The sequence below is a fragment of the Octopus bimaculoides genome, chromosome 19 (assembly GCF_046866305.1).
Source record: "Octopus bimaculoides isolate indiv1 chromosome 19, ASM4686630v1, whole genome shotgun sequence".
In the NCBI taxonomy this organism is placed as follows: Eukaryota; Metazoa; Mollusca; class Cephalopoda; order Octopoda; family Octopodidae; genus Octopus; species Octopus bimaculoides.
Genome location: NC_142946.1, coordinates 28,308,199 through 28,326,886, shown reverse-complemented (window position 1 = coordinate 28,326,886; position 18,688 = coordinate 28,308,199). Strand labels below are relative to the sequence as shown.

The window sequence follows — 18,688 nt, the reverse complement described above, 5'->3', positions numbered from 1 at the left end:
AAGGGAGGCTGGGCGAGAGGTATACATAGCCAAGGGAGAAGCAGAAAAGAAGTCTGCCAATGTTCAGCAACATGAGGACCAAAGAACTGAAGTATTTCGGATTGCAAGACAGTGTGTAAGAGAAAATTGTGATGTTACATGAGAGAAATGTATCCACATGGATGATGGTGCACTTGGTTTTAATGATTCTGCAAAGAAAGAGGCTTGGAGAAGCCATTATGAAAGACTGCTGAATATGGAGAATGAATGGGAGGAGGAGAGCCTGCCAAATGTTGACCCAGTAGAGGGACCAGCTACCTGAATAGATAGCACCATGGTAGATAAAACGATTAAGGATATGAAGTCAGGAAAAGCCCCTGACCCACCAGAAATCACTGCTGAGATGTTTAAAATATCTGGTGGTGTGGGTTATGGTCTAGTCACCCATATTGTTAACCAGGTAGTTCACAAAGGAGTCATACCCAATGAGCACCATAGTCAACTGCTACAAAGGTAAAGGTGATGCTTTAGAAATAACTACAGGGGTATCAAACTGCTGGATCAGGTGATAAAGGTCATGAAGAGGGTCATAGTCCAACTAATTAAGGGAGAGTCTGCTTAGATGAGATGCAGTTCGGTTTTGTGCCAGGTAGAAGTACCACTGATGCTATATTCCTGGTAAGGCAATTGCAGGAGAAATACCTAGCCAAAGATAAATCCTTACACTTGGCTTTTGTTGACTTGGAAAAAGCCTTTGACAGGGTCCTCCGATCTCTTATCTGGTGGGCGATGCAGAAACTAGAGATTGATGAGTGGTTAATAAGAGCTGTACAGAGATGCCATTAGTAAGGTAAGGGTCGGCAATGAGTATAGTGAAGAATTCTGGGTAGAAGTAGGGGTTCACCAAGGATCAGCCCTCAGTCTCCTCTTATTCATCATAGTCTTCCAGGCAATAACAGAGGAATTCAAGACAGGTTTCCCCTGGGAGATCCTCTGTGATGATGACTTTGCTCTCATAGCAGAATCACTACCAGAACTAGAATTTCAGGTGTGGAAAGAAGGTTTAGAATCGAAGGACCTTAGAGTCAACTTAGCTAAAACTGAAGTCCTAGTAAGTAGGAAGGTTAACACATCACAAACCCTTTCAGGTAGATGGCTCTGCTTGATCTGTAGAAAAGGTGTAGGTAGAAACTCCATAAGATGTACCCACTGTAAGCTATGGAGACATAGGAAGTGCAGCAACATCAAAGGAAGGTTAACCAGGATGATAGCTTTTGGTGTGCGGCAGATGCACAGGGGCAATAAACACTGCAGATGCTCAGAAAATGGATTCCATCACATGCCAGGGGAGTAACTAGAAGTATTGATAGCTTCCGTTACCTAGGTGACCAAGACTGTAGTGGAGTTGGATGCTCAGAGAGCGTTGCCACTAGAATAAGAATAGCCTGGGCAAAGTTCAGAAAGCTCCTACCTGTATTGGTGACAAAGGATCTCTAGCTCAGAGTGAAAGGTAGATTGTATGATGCATGTGTGCAAACTGCCATGCTACATAGCAGTGAAACATAGGCTGTGGCTGCTGATGACATGTGTAGGCTTGAAAGAAATGAATCCAGTATGATCTGCTGGATGTGTAATGTCAGTGTGCACAAACAACAGAGTGTAAGCACCCTGAGAGAAATGTTGGATATAAGAAGCATCAGATGCAGTGTGCAAGAAAGATGACTGCGCTGGTATGGTTGGAGAGCTGTGTGAAGAAGTGTCACCCCCTAACAGTGGAAGGAACCCGTGGAAGACATGGGATAAGGTGGTGAAGCATGACCTTCGAACGTTGGGCCTCACAGAGGCAATGACAAAAGACCAAGACCTCTGGAGATATGCTGTCATTGAGAAGACCTGGCAAGTAAAGTGAGATCACAGCCATAGCCTATACCAGTATCACATAACCAGCCCATTTAAAAAGTACCTTTGAATTGTTGGGCAACATGCTGTGCTTGAGGAGACCTATTGAGTCAAGTACAATCAAAATCAAAAATCAAATCACAATCAAATGGAAATTGTCGTTGTGTCCAATGCCAGTGCCATCTGACTGGCTCTCATGCTGGTGGCACGCAATAAACACCATATATGCATGATGATGATATTGATGATATTGATGAATAATGCTTCTGAAAATAGATTACTGAGATCTGACAAGTATCCATAAATGAAGGTTTTTGTGTTATCAAATTTTCTTTAGAAACACACCAGTGAGAATCATCTTTGTTTTCACATGAATCTTATTATTGAACAAGAATGCAAGAATGATTAACAAGTACCTTGATGACTTCTTGTGTTTAGCTATTAGTAATTATGAACATAATCAAAATTGGTGATGTTCAATTCAAGTTTCACACCGATTTCAACAAAATAATTACAACTTTCTAAAAGCATTCATACTATACTCCTTTAGTCATGATTATGAAAATATATTTTTTGTGTAATATATAGACAGCTGCTGACTGCCATGCAAAATTTAAGTAACTTCCAAGTTTTTAAAGGTTAGGCATGCTTGCACTAGTTCTATTATAGTGATAACTGAATTAATTTTGGTTTTCAATGGGGGTGGAAGAGGACATAAAACTGATATACTGAGCAATCAGTTGTCTTTCTGAAATTTTTTAAAACAGATTTTTAATATAATCAAAGTTGATTATATTATGTTATGTCAAAAAACTACAAAAACGAAGCATAAAATTCTATTTTATTTGTAAATTTACATAACAATAAAAACAGTTCTTGAAAAAATTATGATTTGGTTTGTTAAAAATTGGTTTCAAGTTTATTACAGTAAACAACTAAGGTTACAAATTAAGTTATCCTTTCTTTCATATGTATTATAAACTTTGTGCCTTTCTTTCATATGTATTATAATTTACTTTGATTCGGGTTAGAATATAGTAACTTTAGAGTTACATCAGTAATAAATAAAAAGAAAGCATATCCAAGAAAGATTTTGAATACAAAATGATATCATCTAAAAAAGTTCTTGCAATTCACTGTCCATTTTATATATATATATATATATATATATATTGATAGAAAAGACAACAAAAGAAAGAAAGAGACCTCGATATTAAGTAAATAGAAGAATTTATCTGTAAAAATATGTGACAATTATTCGGTAGTCATGATAAAACTCTGAGTTTCGGATGCCGGGGTGGAAACCCATGCCGCCATCTCTTCAGTTATCTGGCCATTGAAAATGACCGTTAAACAAAGGGAAATTACTGTGTGGTTAACCGTTATTAAGACAAAAAAGCTATTAGAATGACCACTAAGTGAGGGGAGGGAGTAAAAGGTCTATAGTATTTGCGTAAGCGCACCAATCCATACATACACATGCGCGCCTGCACACTCATGTATATGCGCCTAAATGTATATACTCATCCACCCTCGCTTGAAACACACACATGCTCACCCACACATTCGCCAGAAATATATATATACATATAGTAGAGTATTGTAGTTCACTTGAAGCATTGTGTATTGTTTGTAAAGAATAAAAAGTTTAGAATGGTACAACAATGCACTATATACAAAAAATGGACTATATACCTGTTGTAATTTGGTTATCTATAGTCTGATGATATTTTGGAATTACAATTCCTTCTTCAGATATTCTTAAATGGAGTCTCTGCTATAAACTGTTTTCCAACGGTTTTCTTTTTTTCGGAAGTGTCTCAGTAGTGGTCTTACGAAGCTCCTTCCGGAATTTCTCATGAGAAGTGCATGAGGTCGGCTATGTTTCAATCTCGTGTGTGTTGGTACATCTGTGGTGCTGCTTCTAAGTTATGTGTTATACATGCAGCTTCTCTTTTTTTTTTGCCCTTCTTTTTTTTTTTTGTTATAAACAATGCATAAGCATGTTATTAAGAATGAACCTACACACATCCAGATGTAGCTAAATAATATATTGATTACCAACTTCCAGCCTGTTGTTAATTTGGGGTCCTAGTCTGTGTATGAGTAAAGCTTCCTTAATTCTTTTACTCCCTCCCTTCACTTAGCAGTCATTCTAATAGCTCTTTTGTCTTAATAACGGTCAACCATACAGTTTAATGGTCATTTTCATAGGAATTTTCAATGGCCAGATAACTGAAGAGATGGTGGTGTGGGTTTCCGCCCCAGCATCCGAAACTTGAAGTTTTATCATGGCTACTGAATAATATCACATTTTTTTAGATATATATATATATATATATATATGTATATTAAAGTTAGATAAGGCCAGTTTATGGGATTACCTTAGGTTTCATGTCCATAAAGGGCTTAGCCTTATAGCGTACCATCAGATCCCAAAACCTGTTGGCTAAAGGCCTGTCAGTATAGAAGAGGAAAGGACCCTATTACGCAATGGCAACAAAGGAGATTGTCTTCCCTTGGCTATTGATCGCCAATGTCAACAAAGCAGATTATATCCCTCTGGCTATTGATTGCCAGTGACCCTGTTGTCCTGTGGGTTCCAATAGGTTAGCAGGAATTTTCTGAAATGTAAGCACAGTCCAAAGATCTGTTCTGGAGTTCAGGATGTTCTTTGGGTTGAGGGAGTCCTTTAGGATCCTTACCCATTCCACTATGCATAATTTACAGCAATTGGTCCCATTAATGTAGGGGGCCTGGATTTTCTAGGATTCTCCATGGCAGCTGATAGACGATGAGATTCCATACACAATATGTGTATGGAATCCCATCGTCTATCAGCTGCCATACATATATAAATATATATTGTAGGAAATAAGCACCAAGAGCAGGTTGTAGAACAGAGTGATGTCTGTCATTTATGTATTCTACTAATGTTTCTGTTATTGTTCAGGCCTTACAACTACTGAAGTGAACTGTTTCAATATAAGCTTTGAAAAGTAGCATTTTAAATCTATTACCAACTGAAAAATTCCAAAAGTTTACAAATTCTTGTTAACTGGTGTCTGTTTTTTTCCTTTCCAGATGCCAATTAGCATGGATGTGCAAACTTTTGGAATTTTCCAGTTAGCGATAGGATTAAATGCTTCTTCTCAAAATTTACATTGAAACAGTTTCTACAGCTTATCAAGTCCCATACAAGAAAAAATTTAACAAGGCTGAGGTCCTGAGATGGTGCATATAATTCTGAGATTCAAATTTTAATTTATTAGTTTTTTTGAAGATGTAGTTTCAAAACTTGTCAGTTAGAGGGGGATCTAGCCACATCCCTATGTCTTAATCTAATGAAGTGTATTATTTTCAAAGAGATTTTAGCTGAAACTGTAGTTTTATTCTAGAATGAACACACTAAGAAATTTAAACTGGAAAAATTATGTTCATTAATATCTTTAATATATAATTTTTTCTGAGACATTGAATACAAAACTGGTGTTTCAACAGTTTTCTAACTGAAGCAACAAAGCAGATGGAAAACAAACCTGAAAAGGTCATGTCTATTTCTGCTTTAATACCAGTAACATCTACAACTACTGCATATTTAAACAAGGTTAAATTTATACTTAAAAATGCTAGTTTTCTTTGTTTTTTTCAGTTTGAATTAAAAATCTAGAAAGCTGTTAATTTGGTACTTCACAATTTCTGCAAACTTACTGACCTTAAAACTTAATATTTTTCAATCTCTTTTAACAGTAAGCTACATAAACTAAAGCCCAGTGTTGTATATACTTGTTTTAAACCATTTGAAACTACTTAACTACACCATGAAAATAATGAGTATCAAGCTTTATTAATGTGACTACTTATGAATATTTCATGAGTTAGTTCATATGTAGTTGAAATTTGACAACCGATTCGATTGCTTTTGTAGCATTCTTGTATATTGCCCAAACTCTACATTGAACATGAACTATTAATCCAGGTTGTAAGGTATTAAACTGCACCATAAGCAATGGGGCTCGATAGTGAGGACTCCTCGATTGTGGGAAGAAATCTAAAGAGTACCCTTTAAATGGTGAATAAGTGATAGAGCTATTGAAAATGGGGTCTTGGGTGATTAAATATCTTGTGTCTGCTTCTGTCTGTAAAAAATGAAAATAGCTTCTTATAATAACCTATAATTTGATGATGATAATAGATAAAATTTAAAATAAACTTAGCATTCTTTAAAGATCTAATCTGCTCATATTTTCTAAGTTGTAATAAATTATTATGTATGGAGAATATGAATATATACATATAGAATCCTAGTTGGCAACTTCATTATAATTCACATTGCACTGTAGAGAAATTTTATGAAAAAGTTTCTAAAATAGGACGTACTTTTTGTTCCTATTTCTATAGCAGGTATCTTTTTTATAAAAATATCTTTTTTAATGAACTTGTAATGTTTATGTTGCAAGTTAAGTAAATATTTTATAAAGAAACAGGTAAAACCTTTCTAGATAAACTTTTAGTGAAAATGCTCCTTTAGGCTCACTGAAATACTCTGCTTCATATAAAAAATTTAGGAATTCTTAACATTATACAGCACTCTACCAATTCAACCACAAATATAATTAGAATTAACACAATTTTCTTATATTAATGCCTTGATGTACAGTTAGGTTTTAGGTTTGTCCTACAGATAAATCCCATTGTTGCCAGTATGGTAAAACAAAAACTAAACCAGTAATTTAAGATGATTACTTTCAATATTTCTAATATCAGAGATAACTACATGCATCCATGGTCAAATCATACCTATAAATAATTATATAAAATTTGTAGAAAATACCTCTCCAGTGCAGGTAACTGGAACATGATCTTTAGACCATATGCCAGTCAAGTATTTTTTAACAACAGGGTTACTTTTCTTGTAAGGGAAAGGTAATGTATTTTCAGGCTGAAAGAAGATAATAAATTTCATTATTTGCAATGATGGTAACAGAAAGAATAAACTTTTTGATACAGTACAATACAATACAAAGCCCAAAGTTAATTTTAAGATTCCTTCTTTGACACACACATACACAGATTCAAAGACAAAGTAAGAACTATCTTTGCACCTTTAAATAACTTTCCTTAATGACACTTCATCTATATTACCTATTTGTACTAGTTCTGGTTTTTTTTTTTTTTTCAGACAATGGTCATGTATCTGTGAAACTCTAAAATTTTTCTTTATACTCATCAGGCATCTTGTGTGCAATCCTGGTTATACATCTTCATTAAATGGTAGCACCGAAATGAAAATCCAGCTCATCTGCTGTTAAGTTTCCCTTTTCTGCCAATCTCATTGTTGCAAACATTATCACCGTCATTAAGATTATGTTGATTATGTCTCCATAATTTTATAGCATCCTCTAGTTGTGCAAATTTTTGCTTCTTTACAATGAAGTCTTTGTTCTTTTATTTATTCTCTTTAATGTTGCTTTTGTAGCAAACTCATAAAAGGCGGAGAGAGAACATAAGTTCGTTTGCCTGAACATGAGAAATTATTGATTTCTCATTGGTTAAAAATTACTGCTCATATACAAATTATGAACTTCGTTGAAGAAATCTTTCACGGGGTTACGGTTCTATGATTCGTGTATGAGTAGTTATAAAAACCCTGATTTTCGGCAAAATCTCCAGTGATCGTTGGATGTTACTCAAGTCCACGACACTCACCCTTTTGAGTATAGGCTAATATATATGCCATGTTCAATACTCAAATCCGACAATATTGAATTGTCGTGAAACCTTATTAGTTAGAATGAGAAACTAGTTAATAATAAATTTAAGTCATAAATTCTCTACGATGAAATGCTTTGTTTCTAAATTTCTATAAATGTAAAAATATGTATATAATAAATTAATGTAGAAACTTAATTCCTTTTATTTCTCGTTTCTTTCAACTTGTTGAATTTATTTCTGTATATTAATGAAACTATTTTTTTTTATGTGTAACGGTCAAGAAAATATAATCTAAATCTTCAACATACATGTACGTAATGAACACACATTCAGCGTCTTGTCATGTATACATCATAACATTTACGCAGCCTAAACTAAACTAAGAGTTATGCTTAGTGATAAATACTTATAATTAAGTTATAAGTAACGAGATTATCATTATAGTTTTTAATTAAATAAACAATAATATTTGTTATAACTTACGAATGAAAACATTGTAAATATAGTATATCTCACGCTTCAACGACCTGTTGTGATAACAAACAACCAACATAGAAAAACTGGTGTCCGACCTGTTATACACATAAAAACTGGTGACTTTCCAACGTGATGTCGTAGAATAAACACCACATCGTAAATTGGTGATTTAGTAAAAACTACATAAAATTTTATATAGAATATAAACAGTTTATTTTACAAATTTTAATAACAGAAATATTTGACATTAAAGGTTGAAAGGAAAAGAACGCTGAAGGAAGGAAACTATAGAAAAAAATTTAACTGCACTTTCTAGCAATATAGAAATAATATTTAGAGCTGTTCAAAGCTTAATAATATAACGTAAATTTTTTTTCTTCCAAAAAAATAAAAAATATAAATGGAGCAGAATTTGAAGGAATTCGAGAGGTCCTATTTTGATAGGAATTATACACAAGCTTCAGTAAATGTATTGCCATCTCCTCCTTGGACGGGAGACACATTAATCTGGTTGACACAACTAGAGTCAAGCTTTAAGGCAAATCGAATAACAAATGAAGAGCAAAAATACCATATAATGCCGAGTAATTTATCTCCAGCTCTAAGCTATGAAATTAGAGATTTATTCCTAAATCCTGTCGAGCCAGTTTCATATTCTGCAATTAAAGCAGAAATATTAAAAAGAACTTCAAATTCAAAACAGAAAGAATTTGCGAAGCTGTTCAATAATGAAGAATTCGGCAATAAGAAGCCAACACAACTTCTTCGTAGGATGAACGAACTTCTTGGGGATCAACAAATAGAAGAATCTTACCTCAAAGAGGTTTTCTTTACTAAATTGCCCTACAAGACACAAACCTTGCTTTCGGCAGTGAAAAATCAAAACTCTCTTCAACAATTGGCAGATTTAGCGGATGGCATTTTGGAATTGTCATCTAGAGAGTCTGTAAATGCAATTCTTTCAATCTCTAATGAAATACAAGCATTGAAGGAGAGTTATGAAAAACAATTTGAGTTATTGACGAAGAAAATTGAAAGTCTTCAGTTCGAAAGAGACAATCACTCAAATACAAGAAACACAAGACGGCGAAGGAGATCGAAAAATCCCAAAAGAAACGCCATATGCTGGTACCATTCAAAGTTTGGTGAAAAATCTTATCGCTGTGTGAAACCATGTTCATTTAATTTTTTGACAAAAAGAAAGTCGGGAAACTTTTCAACCACAAATTAGATGCGACAAAATCTGTGGATAGCTTAAATAAGAGCGCGTATTTATCGTTTTTGACATGAACTCTAAAGAAAGGTTTTTGGTTGATACAGGAGCAGCTTGTTCAATTTGGCCTGTAAAACTTTTAAAAGAAAAACCAAAGCCTGTATATTTAACTCTTCAAGCAGCTAATCAATCTGAAATTCAAACATTTGGAGAGATTAGCCTAACTCTCAATATAACTCTACGAAGAGAATTTAAATGGATCTTCATAGTAGCGGATCTGCCTTACCCAATATTAGGGGCAGATTTTCTCGCACACTACAATTTAATGGTAGATATGAGAAAACAAAAACTGATAGACACTGAAACTTCATTAAAAATCCAAGGAATGAGATGCAGAAAGGTCACAGACAGTCCATTGTATTTCATAGCGTCCTCAGAAAATTGGAATCACAGGTTGTTGAAAAATTATCCTAAAATTACGACACCATTAGCTCTAAATACCAAGTGTATGCATTCAGTAACACATCACATCATCACACAAGGACCTCCAAGTTTTTCCAAGCCGAGAAGACTATCTCCGGAAAAATTGAAAATTACAAAGGCCGAGTTTAGTCATATGTTGGACCTGGGTATAATTCGTCCTTCAAGTAGTAGCTGGTCAACTCCATTAGTTATGGTAAAAAAAAATCTCATAGACTGGCGTCCTTGTGGAGATTTTAGACAACTTAATGTAAAAACAAAAGCAGACAAATATCCAATTCCTCATATTATGGATTTTGCAACTTCTTTGAATGGTTGCACTGTTTTTTCGAAAATTGATTTAGTTAGAGCATACAATCAAATTCCTGTGGAAGAAAAAGATATACCGAAAGCTGCAATTACCACTCCATTTGGGTTGTTTGAATTTCTTCGCCTCCCTTTCGGATTGAGGAACGCAGCAAATACCTTTCAAAGATTTATGGACGAAGTAACAAGAAATTTACCTTTCGTATTTGCTTATATTGATGATATCCTCATTGCTAGTCCATCAGAAGAAGCACATGAAGACCATTTAAAACAAGTTTTCGAGAGGTTGACAAAATATGGTATAGTAATAAACCCAGCAAAGTGTGTTTTTGGTGAAACCACTATATCTTTTTGGGGTCATCTTATTGATAAAGATGGAATTCGACCATTCGCAGAGAAAGTTGAAGCTATAAAAAAATTTCCAATACCAAATTCTTTAAGAAAGCTCAGAGAATATTTAGGGACAATTAATTTTTACAGGAAATTTATTCCTAAGGTCATGGAGATCCTATAACCCTTAACTGAGCTATTGAAAAATAGAAGAAAGAAAAACGAACCAATAACTTTAAATGAAAAGCAATTGCAAGCTTTTGAAGATATAAAAGATAAACTTTGTAGAGCAACACTTTTAAATCATCCGGTTCCTGAAGCGAAATTATCGTTGGTAGTTGATGCTTCCGATGTTGGAGTCGGTGGAGTTTTGCAACAATATCATTGTGGTTCTTGGCAACCACTATCTTTCTTTTCAAAAAAATTGAAGGCACCAGAAACGAAATACAGCGTATTCAGCAGAGAATTGTTGGCAGCTTATTTGTCAATTAAATACTTCAGACATCTTCTTGAAGGTAGGTCATTTACTCTATTTACTGACCATAAACCATTAACATATGCATTCAAAAGTTCTTCGGAGAAATATTCTCCTAGAGAAATTAGACACCTTGATTTTATTTCACAGTTTACTGTGGATATACGGTATATCAAGGGTGTTGAAAATTCTGCAGCAGATGCACTTTCTAGAATGAACGTAGATGCATTAAATTCATTAAACAATATAAATTTGGAAGAAATGTCTAAGGATCAAGTTGAAGATAAAGAATTTTCTTTATATAAAAATTCTAGTTCCACTTCTTTGGAATTTAAACTGTTGCCGATCCATTCATGTAAATCACATATTTGGTGTGATGTTTCTACAGGGTTTTTGAGACCATTTGTGCCTGAAAAGCATAGAAAAGCTGTTTTTTCTACCTTACATAATTTATCTCATCCAGGTATTGGAGCTTCATTGAAATTAATATCAAGTCGATTTGTTTGGCCTGGTATGAATAAGGGTCAAGTCATGTATGCAGTGTCAAAAATCCAAAGTACATCGTCATATCAAAGCACCATTAGGTACATTTGCAAATCCAGATGCGAGATTCCAACAAATCCACATCCATGTGAAGATAACATGTATTTATTGACATGTATAGATCGTTTCTCGAGATGGCCAGAAGCTTATCTCATCAAAGATATTTCTGCAAAAACTATAGTAAAAACCTTGTTTAGTAACTGGGTATCGAGATTTGGTGTCCCGGATAAAATAACAACCGATCGTGGTAGACAATTTGAGTCTACCCTTTTCGCAGAATTCAATAAATTGTTGGGAATTAAAAGAATCCGTACGACTTCGTATCATCCACAGTCTAATGGCATGATAGAGAGATTTCATAGACAACTAAAATCTTCATTAAGAACTTATTCTGATTCTAGCAGTTGGTTAGAAGCTTTACCAGTGGTATTGTTAGGAATCAGAAGTGCTGTTAAAGAAAATATACAATATTCTCTTATATGGAACAACATTAACTCTACCTGGTCAAATGTTTGAAGAAAACAATTTTTTTAATGGAGATGTTAATGATTATGTAACTCGTCTTCAAAGATTTCTTACTGATATTCCTGCTTTTACGAGAAAATTACAGAATGTTAAAAGTTTCATTCCCTCTGATATTAATTCTTGGACTCATGTTTTCTTACGTAACGATGCTACTCATAATTCACTGAATTATAAATACGTTGGACCTTTTAAAGTCTTGTCAATTAAGGATAAAACTATGAGATTGTCAGTTTAGACAGAGTAAAAAAAGCATATTTAGACCAGTATCCTTGTCATGGAAATGATGATGCGAGCGATACATCACAGAACAAAATGAAACAGAACGACACATCTCGGAAAATGAAACAGAGCGATATTCAAAACAGCGAACCTAAGGTTGACGGAAACGCTAAAAAGGCAATATTAAAATCACATACCAGTGAAAAAAAAAACTAGAAGCGATAGAATTGTACATTTTCCAAAGAGACTTTCTCAATTTGTTTGAATATATTCCTCATAAACTCTGGAAATTTTTGTTATAAAATGTTTTTTTGGTTCCGGAAATTGAACAATGAAGAACGCTGTTGTTTTGTTAAACCGTTATATGTGCGGTTATTTTCATTCTTTAACATTGTAAAATTGTATTTTTCAAAAGTGTGTTGATTCAAATATTGTATTGAGGTATACATATATGAATTGTATTTTTTTTTTATCGCAAAATTGAGAATTTTTCTAGTGAAGGGCATATTCATAAGAGGCGGAGAGAGAACGTAAGTTCGTTTGCCCGAACATGAGAAATTATTGATTTCTCATTGGTTAAAAATTACTGCCCATATACGAATTATGAACTTCATTGAAGAAATCCTACACGGGGTCACGGTTCTATGATTCGTGTATGAGTAGTTATAAAAACCCTGATTTTCGGCAAAATCTCCAGTGATCGTTGGATGTTACTCAAGTCCATGACACTCACCCTTTTGAGTATAGGCTAATATATATGCCATGTTCAATACTCAAATCCGACAATATTGAATTGTCGTGAAACCTTATTAGTTAGAATGAGAAACTAGTTAATAATAAATTTAAGTCGTAAATTCTCTACGATGAAATGCTTTGTTTCTAAATTTCTATAAATGTAAAAATATGTATATAATAAATTAATGTAGAAACTTAATTCCTTTTACTTCTTGTTTCTTTCAACTTGTTGAATTTATTTCTGTATATTAATGAAACTGTATTTTTTTTTTGTGTAACAGTCAAGAAAATATAATCTAAATCTTCAACATACATGCACGTAATGAACGCACATTCAGCGTCTTGTCATGTATACATCATAACATTTACGCAGCCTAAACTAAACTAAGAGTTATGCTTAGTGATAAATACTTATAATTAAGTTATAAGTAACGAGATTATCATTATAGTTTTTAATTAAATAAACAATAATATTTGTTATAACTTACGAATGAAAACATTGTAAATAAAGATATAGTATATCTCACACTTCAACGACCTGTCGTGATAACAAACAACCAACATAGAAAAACTGGTGTCTGACCTGTTATACACACAAAACTTTCTATTTGTTCAGTTTGCAAAAAAAGTTTTTGATTGGTAGTGGATCATACTATCACTCAGCTATCTTACTGCCATGTTGTTTGGCATATTCAACTCAGTTTTAATTAATTGTGCATGTCTGTTTAGTTGCCACAGAGTGTAGAGTTACTGAATTACCAGCAACAGATGATCCAGGAACTTGTAATTCTAGCATCTGCCAGATTGGGTGGCCCACAAACAACATTGAGTGTAGCCACAGTATTTTAGATTGTTCACACAGCAGCTTCAGTGATTCTTAGTTTATTTTGTTTAAATTTAACTCTACTTATCGCTCCTAAAAGAGATATGAGTACCACTGGGGTGTTAGACATGAATATCAGTTCATGTTGATTCAAGAAAAAGTGGAACTTTTGAAGAAACTAGATCATGATGTTTCATTGCATAAGCTTTGTGATATCTACAGTATCAGTTCATCTACTGTTTATGATATACAGAAGTGAAAAGGTATTAAAATTCTATACAGACATTATCTATTCATTATTTATCTATGTACCCATTCAGTTTCATTTATTCCATGCTGTATGTTATAGTAAACCCTATGTTAAATCCAATTCTCCCCCACTTTCACACTCATTTATTATTGTTATTCATTCATTTGACTAATTTTGTCACAGTTTGGCTAACCACACACTCTAGGTTATAGCTATAGCTATAGTTAAGAATGCAAATATCCAATACTATTTCACTCTATATAGTGCTCTTTATAATAATTATTATTGTTATTATTTCACATCGGGAGGCAGCGTTCTGCCATTTCACAGTGTGCCTTCCCATTCCACTCCACCACCTAGACTGGAAGTCTTTATCTTCTGACTTCTAACTTCTACCAGATGTCTTTCTCTTGAGAACCTCCAACGGTTTACTATATGGAATGCTCCCCCATCCGTACCTAGTGTTTATCTCCTATGGAATGTAGTGATTATGTAGCACATAAAATGATGGTGTAGTGTATGCAGGTTGAAGGCTATTGTATGTTTACAAGGTCTGCTAAATGCGAGCTTTCTTTTCAGATGCATGATGTTACTGTCCCCCATCCCAGGGTCTTACGGGCTCACGCCTTCTATACCCGCAGAGTTGGCACACTCTGTAGATTTGTGCTGCATCCAAGAAGGTGGAGAGGAATTTCTGCTAGGTTCCTCACAGGTAAAGAGCATAGGTATAAGATTTTCTGGGTAGGGAACACTGATGGGGTTAGGTGTGTGGGTATACTTCTAACAGAGAAATGAGTTGATAAGGTAATTGAGGTTGTCAGAGTCTGTGATAGAATACTTAAGCTTAGATTAGTGCTGCAACAGGGATTAGCAACCATTATCTCAGCTTATGCCCCACAGCCAGGGCTACCTGATGAATAGAAAGACAGATTTTATGACACCCTCTTGTACACTATCTACCTCGTCAACGAATGACAGGGACCTTCTCTTGTGGCTGGTGACTTCAATGGGCATGTTGGACAATATCCCATCCATGGAGCTTCCATGGTGTACATGGTGGTTATGGATTTGGTTCCTGCAATGAGGAGGGAACCAGGCTGCTGGAGTTCTGTGATGCAAATGATCTTATGATCTGTAATACTAACTTCAGGAAACCTGCCAGTCACCTGATCACCTACCAGTCTGGTGGACACAACAGTCAGATTGACTACACTCTTGTCAAGAAATGGGAAAGATGGCTACTTATAAATGCCAAAACCTTCCCAGGTGAAGAATGCGCCCCACAACACAGATTAGTAGTTAATGACTTCAAGATCTGTGAATGGACAGAGATTTAGAGACATATGTAATGTGGTAGTAAAACAATGTAGTTGACAGGGCCGTGAGGGAAAAGAAACAGGCATAGAAGGACTGGAAGAGTGGTGGTAGCTAGAAGGGAAGCTAGGAGACAGGTTTACTTAGCCAGAGGGGAAGCAGATAAGAAAAATTTGCCAATGTTCTGTGTTGTGAGGACTAAAGTATTTTGTGTCGCAAGACAGTACATGAGAGAGAATCGTGATGTCATAGGAGAGAAATGTGTCCACATGAATGATGGCTCACTTGCATTTATAGGGGCTGCAAAGATAGAGAGACTTGGAGATGCCACTATGAAAGGTTGGTAAATGAAGAAAATGAATGGGAAAAAGAGAGTCTGCTAAATGTCGACCCAACAGAGGGACCAGCTATCTGAATTGACAGTATCTTGTTAGATAAAGCAATTAAGGGTATGATGACAGGAAAAGCCCCCGGCCCATCAGGAATTACTGCAGAGATGCTTAAAATATCTGGCAGTGTTAGCTAGAGTCTAGTCACCAGGTAATACATGAAGAAGTCATACCCAATGACTGGTGTAGCAGCACCATAGTCAACTGTTACAAAGGTAAAGGTGACACATTATATAGGAATAATTACAGAGGTATCAAATTGCTGGATCAAGTGATGAAAGTCACAGAGGGGGTCATAGCCCAACTAATTAGGAAAAGAGTTAGTTTAGGTGAGACGCAGTTTGGGTTTGTGCCAAGGAGAAAGACCACTGATGTTATATTTCTGGTAAGACAGCTGCAGGAGAAATACCTAGCCAAAGATAAACCTCTGTACCTGGCTTTCGTTGACATGGAGAAAGCCTTTGACAGGGTTCCCCCGCTCCCTTATCTGGTGGTCAATGAGGAAACTAGGGATAGATGAGAGGTTAGTGAGAGCTGTACAAGCCATGTACAGAGATGCTGTCGGTAAGGTGAGGGTTGGCAACAAGTATAATGAAGAATTTCAGGTAGGAGTAGGGGTCCACCAAGGATCAGTCCTCAGCCCCCTCTTATTCATCATAGTCCTCCAGGCAATAACAGAGGAATTCAAGACAGGATGCCCCTGAGAGCTCCTCTATGCTGATGACTTTGCTCTAATAGCTGAGTCACTACCAGAACTAGAAAAGAAGTTTCAGGTGTGGAAGCAAGGTCTAGAATCGAAGGGTCTTAGAGTCAATCTAGCAAAAACCAAAGTCTTAGTAAGTAGGAAGGCAGACAAATCACAAATCCCTTCAGGTAGATGGCCCTGCTCGATCTGTAGACAAGGCATAAGTAGAAACTCCATAGGATGTACCCAGTGTAAGCTATGGACATTTAAGAGGTGCAGCAATATCAAAGGAAGATAGTTTTGATATTGGGAAGATAGTTTTTGTGTGTGGCAGATGCACATGGGCAATAAGTACTGAAAATGTGCAGAGAACAGCTTCCATTACATGCCAGGGGATAAAACTACAAGTTGTTGATAGCTTCCGTTACCTAGGTGACCAAGTCTGTAGCAGGCAGGGGTGGATGCTCTGAGAGCATAGCTGCTAGAATAAGAATAACCTGAGACAAGCTCAGAAAGCTCCTGCCTCTGCTGGTAACAGAGGATCTCTCTCTCAGAGTGAAAGGTAGACTATATGACACGTGTGTGAACAGCCATGCTACACAGCAGTGAAACATGGGCTGTGACTGCTGAGGACATGCATAGGCTTGAAAGCTTAGTATGCTCTACTGGATGTGTAATGTCAGTGTGCATACATGACAGAATGTAAGCATCTTGAGAGAAAAGTTGGACATGAGAAGCATCAGATGTGGTGTGCAAGAGAGACGACTGTGCTGGTATGGTCATGTGTTGTGTATGGATGAGGAGAGCTGTGTGAAGAAGTGCCACACCCTAACAGTGGAGGAAACCTGTGGAAGAGGTAGACCCTTGAAGAACTGGGATGAGATGGTGGAGTATGACCTTCGAATGTTGGTCTTCAAAGAAGCAATCACAAGGGGCCGAGACCTTTGGAGATATGCTGTGCTTGAGAAGACCTGGCAAGCCAAGTGAGATCATAGCCGTGGCCTATGCTAGTGTTGCATAACCAGCCCATTTAAGAGTACCCTTTAATCATCGGGCAATGTGCTGTGCTTGAGAAGACTGGTTGAGTCAAGTGAAATCGTTGTCATGGCCAATCCCAGTACCGCTTGACTGGTGCCCATGCTGGTGGCATGTAAAAAGCACCATTTGGGCATGGTTGATGCCAGTGCTGCCTGACTGGCTCTCATGCCGGTGGCACATAAAAAATGCCTTTCAGTCGTGGTCGACGTCAGTGCCTCCTGACTGGCCCCTGTACCAGTGGCACATAAAAACTACCCACTATACTCTCAGAGTGGTTGGCGTTAGGAAGGGCATCCAGCTGTAGAAACCGTGCCAGATCAGATTGGAGCTTGGTGCAGCTTCCTGGCTTGCCAGTCTTCAGTCAAACCATCCAACCCATGCCAGCATGGAAGGCAGACATTGAATGATGATCACAATGAACAAATGGCCATTAGAAAAGCAATCATCATCATCATCATCATCATCGATTAACGTCCGCCTTCCATGCTAGCATGGGTTGGACGATTTGACTGAGGACTGGTGAAACCGGATGGCAACACCAGGCTCCAATCTAATTTGGCAGAGTTTCTACAGCTGGATGCCCTTCCTAACGCCAACCACTCAGAGAGTGTTGTGGGTGCTTTTACGTGTCACCTGCACGAAGGCCAGTCAGGCGGTACTGGCAACGGCCACGCTCGAAATGGTGTCTTTTATGTGCCACCCGCACAAAAGCCAGTCCAGGGGCATTGGCAACGATCTCGCTCGAAAACTCTACGAAGGCCAGTCAGGCGGCACTGGCAACGGTCATGCTCAAAATGGTGCATCTTATGTGCCACCTGCACAAGAGCCAGTCCAGGGGCCCTGGCAACGATCTCACTTGGCTTGCCGGGTCTTCTCACGCACAGCACATATATATCGTCGTCGTCGTTTAACGTCCGCTTTCCATGCTAGCATGGGTTGGGCGATTTGACTGAGGACTGGTGAAACCAGATGGCTACACCAGGCTCCAATCTGATTTGGCAGTGTTTCCACAGATGGATGCCCTTCCTAACGCCAACCACTCAGAGAGTGTAGTGGGTGCTTTTACGTGTCACCCGCATGAAGGCCAGTCAGGCGGTACTGGCAACGGCCACTCTCATCTCGCTCGAGAAACCTCATGTGTCACCCGCACAAGGGCCAGTCCAGGGGCACCAGCAACGATCACGCTCAAAAATCCTACAACAACCCCACACAAGAGCCAGTTCAGGGGCACCGGCAACGATCTCACTCGAAAGATTTCATGTGTCGCCCGTACAAGAGCCAGTCCAGGGGCAC

At 36.9% G+C, this 18,688-nt stretch overlaps 1 protein-coding gene across 2 annotated transcripts in view; it reads right to left on the bottom strand.

Moving 5' to 3' along the window:
• Positions 1-2,702: 2,702 nt before the first annotated feature.
• Positions 2,703-18,688, bottom strand: part of LOC106878418 (sodium/potassium-transporting ATPase subunit beta-1) — a 64,291-nt gene continuing 48,305 nt past the window's right edge. For both annotated transcript variants that reach the window (XM_052974642.2, XM_052974641.2), the window contains 2 exons: positions 6,713-6,820; positions 2,703-6,017 (listed from right to left, as the gene is read on the bottom strand). In XM_052974642.2, the coding sequence (XP_052830602.1) occupies positions 5,757-6,017; positions 6,713-6,820 (369 nt within the window). In that variant the 3' untranslated portion in view covers positions 2,703-5,756. The remainder of the gene's footprint in view (positions 6,018-6,712; positions 6,821-18,688) is intronic.